We start from the raw sequence: 12,899 nt of genomic DNA, 5'->3' as shown, positions 1-12,899 counted from the left end.
AATTTGGCTCTATTTTTTTCTCGGCATGCCCTACTGGGCGACATTTGGGATGCCAGGGTGGTTCGTCTACTATCTTATCTAGACTATAGATACATGTGTATTTCGTACATTTGCTGAGCACTGTGCATTCAGCATTTTTAAACATGTAGGTGTGATGTTTGAACATGTGTTGGTTTGATGTTTGCACATATGTTGGTTTTACCACATTTTTTTTTTTTTTTTTACATTTCATATCATTCTCATGACAAATGGAACATGTGAACCAGTGGAGGTGTGTGGTGTGATATTATGTGTAGGAGGATTTGGCATTAAAAAGGACAAGGATATATTTGCTTAGGATTTTGTAGGTAAACGTAACAAAGCACCTGTATGAACCAATGTAAGTTCTGTTGCAACTAGTGTATCCATATATCCACAATGCAGTATCAAGTGACTTGAGAAAAGTGACAGAGAATGTGGAATCCATTATGGAGGTGCATGTAATGGTCATTTGTAACAGATTGTGAATAACTTTGCATATGTCCAGGTCAATTCTACAGTGAACAGAGCTTCATACCGGTAATCTCTGGAACATTTATTGTAGATATAATTTGAAAGTTGTGAGTTCGGTTAGTGTCTCAAAATTGAATTGAGCTGTAGCAGAAATTGAAATGTACTCAAGCCTTACTGTGCAGCATGTTATTGGCAACAAATTGTCTAAATGTTCTTGCTATTTTTTCTTTTCTTTCTAACAGATGAGAGAGGTGACATACAGAAGAAGACGTTTAGCAAGTGGGTGAATTCACAACTAGTGAAGGTGAGTCAAGAAAACCATCTTTAATTACCAAAAAGTTCTGTAAAACTAGAAACATTTGTGGCATGAAGCTTCTGCAAATCGGCATCAATTGCATTAAAAGGCATTGATCATCATTTGCAGATGAAACAAAAACCCAGCTTTAGTGCTTCAAAATACTTCTAAAATGTGAGTTATGGATAGAAACCACCTAGGTAAAAATTTTAATCAGGATAATCAATGTTAAAGGGAATGTGAAGTTTCGGTTAAGACCTAATTTCAGGTTTCTAACATTTTTTGGCGAGATAATGAGAAACCTCTCATGAAACATGAAAGGGCATGTAATTCCATAAGGAATTCAACGTTTATTTGATGAAAATTGGTTTTGAAATGTCTGGGATATCCAAAACAGAGCAATTCTAATAAAGTGTGGGACCCACCTTTTATTACGATCGCTTTGTTTTACTTTATTTTTGGATGTTTCGGTCATTCCAAACCCGATTTTCATCAAATGAACTTTGAATTCCTCTTAAAATGGTATGCTCTGTACTCTTCGTAAGTGTTTTCTTGGTATCTCGCAAAAAGTTAAAATCTCGCAAAAAGTTAAAATCTCCAGAATTGCTGGAGATTCTCATCTCCACCAATACTGTACCACCCCTTTAAGTATTGTTGAATATGCAAAATGTGAACAAAAGTTATAATAGAAATGTGTAGGCTATAAAACCGTCTACAGTTACGGTTTAATGAGAAAAATAGTGATATCTCCTTACATTTTAGGTTTTATTGCAAAACTTTTATATGGTAGGATGTTTTGTGATACAACTGACCTACACATATGCATAACATGTGATAACTCAAACATTTTTAAAATCACTGCTCCCAGTGGTAAACTGTACCTTTAATTGCGGCATGAAACTTTCACAAACTGCCACTGGCATTTAATGCATCGTGTAGATGAAAACTTTTGAGTGCATTTTACTTTCGTGAATCTTGGCTCGTTGCGAAATTCATGAAAGCTTCATGCTTGTGAAAATGTCTTATTATGCAGTACTGGTAATGGTACATGTACTTCTAGAGCTTTTTTATAGCCCTTCCCAGGTTTCACGAAACTTTGTGAAGGTAAATTATACTTTGCTATCATGCTCCAGGGAGTATATTGTGTACTTAGTCTTGTATTCTTTGTGATGCTGGCTTCAGGATGAAGTTCAAGCATGTTTTTATCATACTTGCAGATTTATGTTGTGTATGTATTATGTATCATGCATGTATTGTGCAGGAAAAGTGTAAACTAATCTTGCATTCTTTGTACATGTCTACCTTTGGGTTCAGAACAAAGGAGCAGGCCAAGTTCTTTTTATACTTGCAGATTAATGGCAGAGTATCATACTTTCAGTGTACATGTACAGAGCCTAGGAAGAATATGAGCCTAGCTATCATGGTATCTGTATGTACTTTGGGATTCTGCTTTAAAGGGCAGCTTTTATTATACTTGCAGATTTAGTGTATATAATCATGCTTTCAGCGTGCATGTCGCTGATCTAGTTTTTATACACAAACCCGGGGTGGCAATGTTTATCCAGGGATGATTATGACACGGTGAAGCGCCGCCGCCGCCAAGCGCATTTGCTCTCAGCACTTGATGCATCTGGAATTCCCAACTACCGTTGTCCGACAAGAAGGAGGGAGAGTACGATTCACTGCCGAACCGGAAGCCACAGCAGTCGCGATTGAAATGCTGTCGAAAATCGCTCACGCCACAACCGGCGCGTGGACATTGTGATGAGTTGCATGTACACGCACTCGCGAAACTCCTGTGAGGTTGGGGACTGCTAATGCCGGACTTGTTTTATTGATGTAATTGTGTGATCTCTTGTGCATCAGTTTGTGCGTGAATGTTCGTCTCACATGAAGATGATGACAAGTAAGGTTTGATTAAAAAAAAGAAAAAGAGTCAGGGAGAAAGAGGATAGGGTATGGGAGCTGTAAGGAGCAAAGGATAAAAGAGAGACATTTCTAGTGTTAGCATAAAGTGGACATAATGTCTGGAAAACACACGAAGAGGCTTCCACCCTGATGCAGTCCTTTGTTGCTAGGTGATTTCTGTTAAGGAGGGTGTCTGTCTTTCATGTCTGCGACATCCTAACTGGGCCCCTAATCATTACTTCCCTGGCTGCAAACCAGGTATAACACACTATGGCATACTGGGAGGACCCGAGTTCGATTCCTGCCCAGTGCTTACGTCCTTGGACAAAATGTTTTACCCACAATGTCCCTCTTGACCCAGATGTATACAAATAAATGGGTACCTAGCAACGCTGGGGTAATAATAATGGCAGGGCCCTCTAGTAGAGTAGTGGCTACCCTAGATAAATAAAACCGTTAATATTATTCTTATTATCATTATAAGCCTCTGATTGTTGGGGATGGCGAAGATAAATACAGTCACAGGTCTTGATCATACTCTGCAAGGGACTAGAAATTGATTCCATGTTTTCTTTAGCTCCTGTTAAGCTTTTATGCTTCATCTGTGAGAAGATATATCTAATGTGAACAAAGTGTTAACCTATATCTCAACGAGCATGTTGAAATTTCTACCATGAACATATTATTATTATTATTATTATTATTATTATTATTATTATTGTTATTATTATTATTGTTATTATTATTATTATTATTATTGTCGTCGTTGTCATTGTTGTCGTCGTCGTCATTATTATTATCATTATTATTATTGCACATTTTACATGAGAATGGCAATGATTTTAGTGTGTGATCAAAACATTTAGTCTGGCATCCTGGCAATAAATAAAGCCTTAAATTGGAATGATACATAAATATATAATTAAGCTTGAGGATAATGGGGCAAGGAGTTGAAAAGTTATGAATTTTCAAACTTTTGATGCTTCCATTGCTGGATGAGAACTACTAGTTTCTGATGTCAGAGAAGGATAAAAGAATATAGAGATAATTCTGCAATTTTTCCTTATAAAATACACTACAAATTCTACATCATCCTTGAAAAGTGCAAATTCCCTTGACTTGTTTATATGTTAAGAGTAATATTAGGCCAAGTAAAAAAAGATAGTAGTTTCTCGTCCAGGTTTTTTGAGCAAGGCGATGAGGGAGGTCCTTACAATTTGATATCTTACTATTTTTTCGAGGATTGTCAAAATGAAAGTAATATGTGTTTCTCGTCCGGTAATTCTGAGAAGGTAACGAGAAAGGGCTTTACTATTTTCTATATCCAATTTATTAAATGAAATATCACTCTGGTAGCTGTGTTATGAGAGACCTGAGGGGGGCATTTCATGAAGCATTTTGGTCGGATATTTTACTGACAAACTGTTACAAGCTATTGAAATCCTTGCATCTGATTGGCTGAGAGCCCAATTTGTCCGACAACTTGTCAGACAAAATGCTTCATGAAATGCCCCCCCAGCAGGTCCCAAGTGTATGTCTTGCCTGCACTCTGTGCATTTTCAAACAAATAGATTATGTACCATGCTTGAAATGAAACTTCATTCATGCTGAAATACATTTGCTTTTTCTTTCCACTACAGATGTCAAGGAAAAATGACCACCTTAATACTGGTATTTAGTGTTGTAATGGCATTTCTGATACCAGTGTACTTGCAATTCTGATGTATTGTGCTATTTACAAACAGGTATAAAACATGTCTTTCAACAACAGAGCTACCAAGTCCCACGCATTCTGCGTGAGACTCAAGCATATAGGGGACATCTCACGATCTCACGCATGACACACATTTTTCTCACACATCGGAAGAAGTCTGCAACTTGGGCCTATAATAATGAGCATAGCTCAATAGATTAAAGTGATAGTTGCAATTGAAGGTATATTTCCCTTTTGTCTTTCAAAATAAGTAAAAAATAGTCACTTAAGTATCCGCCTGATCGCACCATTAAGAGCTAAAAATTGAAAAAGCTCCCTACCGTGGGAGGCCACAGGGGGGAAAACCCCTCCCACACCCTCGCTCGCACGCACATTCGCATGCCGAGATGCCGAGTCATTAAAATCTCACTCATAAAATTTTGTTGAACTTGGCATCCCTGCAACAAAGAATGTACGACTGAAATAAATTCCATGATATATTATTCAAAACACTGCTTTATTCATCATTGGTGTTTGTGACTTTTTGTGTCCACACAGCTGGTATGTATATTCTTCACAGTACATTTGTAGCACATTTAACTGGAAACTGTTGTACAATTGCAGATGGATGTCAAAATGATACTGATGTGGCATTATAGCATTAAAACATTTAAAGATGTTTCTTCATGTTCTAAAAAGACATTTGAAAATCACTCATCAATTGGATGATGAATGATTGTATACCACACTACAGATGATACGACTCACGGCCGTGTCCGTGAATTTACATCGTAAAGAAAAGTATCCCGCAGAAATACGAGACAAACCAGAATCCGTGGAAAAGTTATTTATTTTGTAGATACACCCATTTGATAATTCTACATTTGCTGGAAAAGCGCATTCATTTTCTCTTCAAAATAGAACAATAAATCGCCATCAGCGATGAAACGTTACAGAGCAGAGTGTACGGGCTTCCACACATTCGAATGTGTTCATGCGTGCGTGCAGACAGCTGTACCGGTGACCGACCCTGGACTAGCTACAGACACGCACACTTTGCCAATACGGTGCGGCACGGCCGCTGCACCGGCACCGTATCTTCCGACACTGCACACACATGCACATACAATTGTAGTCACAATGACATGAAAATGTATACAAACTCGATACAATCCTCACAAGCATTTGTACAGTACAATTCATCCGCTTGAAATATGAGAAACGGGGAAAAATACGAACAATGCGCGAAATATGCGTGGAATATCAGCGATTGATCGCAAAAAATGTTGCCGCTATCACGTTCACGACGTACCGAGTGCGCTTTACATCACAGCTAGCCCAGGCCCGCGCCCGCGCCCATCCAACTACAGTTCGACTGCTTTGTGGGTCATTCCTTCTTGCCGAGCTCGCAGTGTGAAATGCATACGTTATACATACCAGAAGCTACAGCTGTACTACAGCTAAGTAGAGGACGCAAGGTGTAATTAGAAATGAGACATCACGATTGGTAGGTGAATTGTCGATTTTCTTTTCGGCGGCCGAAAAAATAGTAAATATCAAAAAAGTCGATGCGGCATCTGAAAATCGATGCGGGCGGGGAGCGGGCTGGGACGAGAATTATGAATTTCTTGGTATTTTCAGCGCCATTTTGAAAATAGTAAATAGTAAAAAAATTGATGCGGCGGCCAAAATCGATGCGCGCGAGGACGAGAAACTGGTTTCTTTTTTTACTTGGCCTTATTCGACCCCCCTGCTTTCTGAAAGAGGCAAATTTTGTTGAATGTTGAATTAAGTTGAAATATGCCATGGGTTCTTTATTCAATTCTAAGCAAAGAAACAATATTTCAGCATTTCGTGGTTATCATGGGCTTTTATTTTCGGGTGTGTTCCAAATCATATTACTGCATGTTTTTATTCCATCACTGGGCAGTGATGTAGCCTTAGGCATCTAAGATTCCCCCCCCCCCCCCCCCCCCCTAGTCAATCCTATACCCTGCTCTGTGCAATATAATTTGTCCTGGGAGGTGTTGCTGAGGTCGTTCACCCAATGAAAGTTGGGTTTGATATGCCCCCAGACAATTTTTGCCATGGAGTAGAAATATTTTTTGGGTATAATCTCTAGGGTCAAAGGTGAAAGTTCAAGACCCATTTTGAACAATCTGATTTCATACAGTACCTTGAACCTTTTGATAAAAGATTTTTTCAAATTAAAGTATGGATGTGCTATCAGGGGTCAGTTATTTGGTTTTCTTCTTCTTCTTCTTCTTCTTCTTTTCTGGAGGAGGTAGAAATGAATAGCAAAGGTCTTGGCCAATTGCTCAAGTTCTCTTGATATTTTTAGTAACTAGAGATGTAGGTCCTACTTGTCAAAAATCTGATGAAATTTGATGTCAGATGTGTATTTTGGCATCAGTCATGTGTTGAAGCTAATTGAGGCATGAATTTGGTGATGTGTCGATGTTTTCTAAGTTTCAATGGAATTTACTTTTTCTTTTACAAGATAATATACAAGCTTGATATGCTTATCAATCTATTTTGTGTTGGAGATTGGCAGCAAATGTTACAGTAGATATCATTTTCAAAAAAAGTTTGGTTTGGAGTTTACACAGTACTGAATAAATACACTGCTCATTGGCTCAAGGGCTGAGTGCAAATTTGTTTCCTATGCAAAGTACGGTTTCAGTTTTATGATACTTGTATGTTTATTTATCTTAATGGTTATGTCTAATATTTAGCCAAGATTAAGTTATATCAAAACTTGATGAGTAGAATCTTCTGCAGGCTTTTACAAATCTCTCACCGTCTTTTGCAAAATTGGATTTGTTATGAGGATATTCAGAGAAGATGTATGAATTCCACGTATTACATTTGCCTGAATTGGTCTAATTTGCCAGATTCTCATTATCTTTAAAAAGTTGATTTCATGATAGGGAATAGCCCACATAATTAGTTTGATTTTTAATACACAGGTATTGCACATATTTTGTATATACACATGTGTATGTATTTTTTAAAATTCTTTTATTCATGTTCCATATTCCACATTTCATATTCAGGTTTCATATTCTATTTGATTTCGAAGTAAAATATGTTTAACACAACAGTCAATTTTAGACATAATTTCACAAATGTATGAGGACATGTAATATAATGATGTGTAAATATGAGGAACCTACTAAAAAGCAATGCTTGTAGGATGTAGGTTCCAAAGAAATTTATGCATATAGACTCTCTCTTTCTCTCTCTATGTCAAAATATTATGATATCAAAATATCATATGATAGTATAGAAGTATACATCTATATTGGAAGTAAATTCTCCCTCTGTACTGTCAGTAATAATTACGTCTCTTTTGCCCTGCTGTTACAGATCAATGTTTGTGGAAGCCACGTTGTTCAGCAAATCTTTGCCATATAGCACTGTTCAATGAAATGCGATAAATGTCCGGTAAAATGCATCTAATAAATTGGATGCAAATGTAATGGGTCGCAAGCTATGCCGGCCTTTGATGGCGTTTTATTTATAGAATCCGCGTGGCATCTTGAAGTGATTTCGTCTGCCCACGATGCCTCTGAGACGAGAGGGCAAAGGTCAAATCTTGCCAGCATGTCCCCCCAGACGGGAGGAGAGAGGGAAAGAAATGCATTTTCTCCCTCATTTACCCATAGTCGGCCCAAACCGGATCAGTGGCTGAAATGTAGGATTACCAAATCCAAGTGTCGTGGCTTTGTGCAGTTGGCATTACTGTGCACCAGTCCATACAAATACATTCACCCATGTGATACACATTTTCCCATGTTAGGGCCTAAAATACCTGTGATAATGGTCATGGGAATCCTGATTAATAAAATGCCAAGGTATCAAATTACATTAAAAAAAAATGTTAAAAGATAAAACAGAGAATTGGGCAAAGAGAAGTGTGTATTACATCTGCTTTAATCACAAGTCAAAAGTCAGACAGCAATGATAAGCATTGGATTTACGCGTATTTGGTTAATGAATTGACTACTGTGAAACATGAAATTTTCGCGAATGGGAGCCGACGGCCTTATTCGCAGCATGAAATTTTCGTGAGTTGCCTCTAACATTCAATGAAATATAGTGTACAGACAAGATCCTTAGCGTGCATTTTGATTTCGCGAAACTTGGCTCTCGCGAAATTCGCGAAATTAAAATGCACGCAAACATTCCTCGTTTTACAGTAATTGTTTTGGAGATTCTAAGTACTGGATGTTTTAATGACAGGTACCACTGGGATGTAATATCCTCCACATTCAAGTCCCATATCCATCACAAGAATTACTGTTAACCTCAACCTCAATGTTTTGTGAATAAGTCATGTAAATTAAAGAGTACCGTTACACCCATGCATCAAAGTTCAAGCTGCTTCCGTCTTTGTTTTTGATGTAAGTGAGACCCGTCGGTTTCTTACTTTAAAGGACTCCGATGGTGACGGTGCAAAGTCGTACTGATAAATCAGACTCAAATGCAAGCAAGTGCGGGTAACGCGATACACCGCGCTCAGACTCTGCGTATTTTTAGACGTTCCAGTTGGTAAGTGTCCCCGGAGAGAGAAGTGGACGCCGCGTCGGGCAGCAGCGAGTGGAGTGTTGGTTACCATGTGGAATCCCTTTCGGAAGCCATCCCCCATTTGGGTTGGCGTCATTAACAGGCGGAGACAAATCATGCATAGCGTCACATCGCATTTATGATTCTGTTTTTGATTCTTGCTTCTTCTTTTTTTTTTCTGTGAAGGCTCGTGTGCCACAAGATGAGAGGGATTCGTCAGCGATGGCTCAGTTTTGAATCACATTCCTTTACTCTGTCACTCGATTGCATGTTTAACTAGGTTTAGAGCCTTGCATCTTTTTGTCATTGCATCGTTAAGGTTTGATATCACACAATGACAAAATGCATTTGTCAAATGACAAAAAAAGAAAGAAAATACTTGAACCAAGGTATTTCAGGCAGCATGACAATTTTTGCGAATTGGAGCTGACAGCCTTTTTCACAGCATGAAATTTTTGCAAACTGTCGTTGGCATTCGACGCATATAGTGTAAACAAGAACTGTCACGTGCACTTTAATTTTGCAAATCTTGGATCTCGCGAATCTTTGCTCTCGCAAAATTTGCTAAATTAAAATGCACCCAAACATTCCTTGTTTTTAGTGGCTTTTTATCATACCTGTATACATCTTTGAAAAAGGGTGTGTGTCATGTATTATGCACCAGTGTAAGTTGGCATAAAACATTGGCCATGTTGATAATTTCATGCCAAAAATGATGTCTTTTTTACTTTTTTTAAAAACTCTGATTTGATGATGATTGCATAATGAGGGCATAAGCCTAACTTCGCCGAAGAAAGGGATTACATTTTCTATGCTCATACTGTCGTATGGTAATGGTACCGCAAGGTGTACTTCTGAAGTAAATCATCATTAGGTGGTGTCATGACCAGTGCATTATGGGATACCTTTTGTGTGACCTACCAGTGGGGAATTTCAGCAGAAAAGTGAAGAAGTGGAGGAAAGATAGAAGAAGAGGAAGAAGAAGTTTTACAGTTATGTAAGCTGAATTTAAGTTTCGAATTTTACCCCGAGGCCACGATCCATGTCAAGCTGCTGCTTAGGATCGCGGTCTCTTGCTTTTCTGTTATTACAATGTCTAGAAATGCACAATTCTAAAATCAATTTATTCAAATCCCCATTTTAATTTTTTTTTCTAATTTTTGTCCCTGCCGAACGGGTTCGAGCAGGGGACTATGAAACGGGCTCCGTACGTGTGTGTGTCCGTGTGTCCGTGTGTCCGTCCGTCCGTGTGTCCGTGTGTGCGTCCGTGTGTGATCAAAATGTTCAATTTGCTACTTCTCTGTCATTTATGAGCCGATTTTGATTCTGTTTGCTTTATATGAGAGCACTACATGGGAGCTTTTAAACTTCTACACAGAATTTCAGTTGTGACCTTTGACCTTGACCTTTGACCTATATTGTACATTTTGCTACAAAATGCTACTCCTTCGCCATTTCTAACCTGATTTCGATTCCGTTTGCTTTATGTGATGGCACTAGTTGAGGGCTTCAAAACTTCCACACAAAATTTTGACCTTTGACTTCTTTGACCTTTGACCTTGATTTTTTGACCTGTATTGTACATTGTGCTACAAAATGCTACTCCTTCGCCATTTCTAACCCGATTTCGATTCCATTTGCTTTATGTGATGGCACTGGGTGAGGGCTTCAAAACTTCTACACAGAATTTTGACCGTTGACTTCTTTGACCTTTGACCTTGATATTTGACCTATATTGTACATTAGCTACAAAATGCTACTCCTTCGCCATTTCTAACCCGATTTCGATTCCGTTTGCTTTATGTGATGGCACTAGGTGAGGGCTTCCAAACTTGCACACAGAATTTTGACCTTTGACTTCTTTGACCTTTGACCTTGATTTTTGACCTGTATTGTACATTTTGCTACAAAATGCTACTCCTTCGCTATTTCTAACCCGATTTCGATTCCGTTTGCTTTATGTGATGGCACTAGGTGAGGGCTTCAAAATTTCTACACAGAATTTTGACCTTTGACTTCTTTGACCTTTGACCTTGATTTTTGACGTGTATTGTACATTTTGCTACAAAATGCTACTTCCGGCGGGGACATATATTACGCACCGCGTAATTTCTACTTTTCCTTGTTTTTTTTTTTTTGTAACGACATGACATATTCTGAATAAACAATCGATCATATGTAGATAATTTATGTTATTTTTACAACCAAAGAAGAAGAGAAAGAAGAAGAAGAAAAAGAAGAAATGAAGAGAACATCATATCAAGGAGAGAGGAAAGGGAGAAACATAGAAGAGGATGAAGAAGGGGTGGATGAAAACTTGTACAAAAAGTTTGTTATTGCAAGCTTTTCAGACTTCTAAAACCCGTAGGTTCAGAATACTTATGTATACAGAGATATCAAAATTATTGCTGTAGTCAGCCATTCATTAGTAATTTGATGACTGCCCCAAGATTTTGTATCATACATGACATAAATCAAAATGTCTCATTTAAAGGTTTGTAACAGACATGTTTAGGATTGTGGGTGTGGTGCGAGGATAGGGAGAACTAATTTAGCTCATATGTGAGAACATTGAAGATAATTAAAATGGTGGGGAAAAGACCAAAATGTTGGGAAGGAATAAAAAAATTGCCTGAATTGAAAAAAAAAAAATCTGAAATGGGTATGTCGCAAAGCATGACAAGGATGGAGAATGTTAAGTGATGTTGTTGGTTCAATCAGCACGTTTCTACAATGACTTGTGATGCCGTGTCTGCCGTTTCCAAATGCGTGGCCATTTCATCATTTTTATAGGTCGGCATTAAATGCCGACTTTTGTGGAGAGTGCAGGCTTGTTAGATGGTGATTCATGTATGTTGATGCCAGTCTGTCAGTTACAACACACATTTTATGACAACAAGCTACCATAGACTGCACAGGTTTTTTTCTTTTCCTTTCTTTTTTGAGTAACAAACAAGTCCCTTGCACATGTTTCTATAATTTTCAGAGTTGGCTTAATATAAGTTTTATGCTTCTTCGCTGCACCGAGAAATGTCTGTAGAAATGTGATTTACAATTTTTGCATTCAGTTTCGTACAATGGTGAAAGACAGCAAGGGTCAGAGACGCACTGATTATTGATGTAATGCCCTTTTGTGAAAGTTGATATGAATTTTCAATACAGTAAGGAATCAATAGGTTAACAGTGATATGAGATAAAGTTGCCATGGAGACCATGAAACCATCCTTCACAGGTATCCAAAAATTACAAAATTTTAAGATTGGGAAAATATTTTGTGTAGAGCACAAAAGAATGAGCCCTGAAAGATTTGTTGAGCTGTAATTTATCGTTGCCCTGTGATATGCGCATATTTGATTCAATCAACCTCTAGCCAGTACACATTAGGCGTTTTCACATCAGCCCGATAAAAATCCAAGCTCGAGAAATTTTTCGCGATTGCGAGTTAGCGCGCTATGTCATTTCTTATTCACATCAGCCCAAAGAGAATTAGCACGAATTTTTGTCGAGCTAATTCGACAGCTGAGTATGTGCAAACAGCATCAGTAATGTGCGTGCCCTCTCAAAAATTCCTCGTGATTTGTGTGCAGTTTGCCTCGATCGATCGGGTCACACACGCTAGGCATATTGGGATGCATTGTGCTAATTTCTCGAGTTGTTTTCACATTATCAAATAGCGCGCTACTATCACGCTATTTCAGAAATTTCCCGAGTTGGACTCGAGAAATTTTCTTGATCAGAGCGATACAATTAACGTGTTAATTTGTGTTCACATTATCAAATAGCGCACTATTTCGCTATCGGGAAAATTTCCCAAGTCAGAAAATAGCGCGCTATTTCGAAACATCGGGCTGATGTGAAAACGCCTATTGCCAGTTTTCAGATAGGGAACAATATTTCATTTGTACATAATCACATCTTTTAAACACACCTCTCATCATGTTT

General features: G+C 38.2%; 1 protein-coding gene across 1 annotated transcript in view; it reads left to right on the top strand.

Moving 5' to 3' along the window:
- The first annotated feature begins 369 nt into the window (after positions 1 to 369).
- The window catches only part of LOC139722442 (dystrophin-like), a 127,577-nt gene continuing 115,047 nt past the window's right edge, over positions 370 to 12,899 (top strand). Inside the window, exons 1-2 of the mRNA XM_071633736.1 lie at positions 370 to 379; positions 735 to 796. Of these exons, the coding sequence (XP_071489837.1) occupies positions 370 to 379; positions 735 to 796 (72 nt within the window). The remainder of the gene's footprint in view (positions 380 to 734; positions 797 to 12,899) is intronic.

This window comes from Diadema antillarum, unplaced genomic scaffold (assembly GCF_040938485.1).
Source record: "Diadema antillarum isolate AM-2024a unplaced genomic scaffold, OU_Dant_1.0 scf00000165, whole genome shotgun sequence".
NCBI lineage: Eukaryota > Metazoa > Echinodermata > Echinoidea > Diadematoida > Diadematidae > Diadema > Diadema antillarum.
Note: the sequence above shows the minus strand (reverse complement) of the source record. Positions and strands in the feature narration are given on the sequence as shown.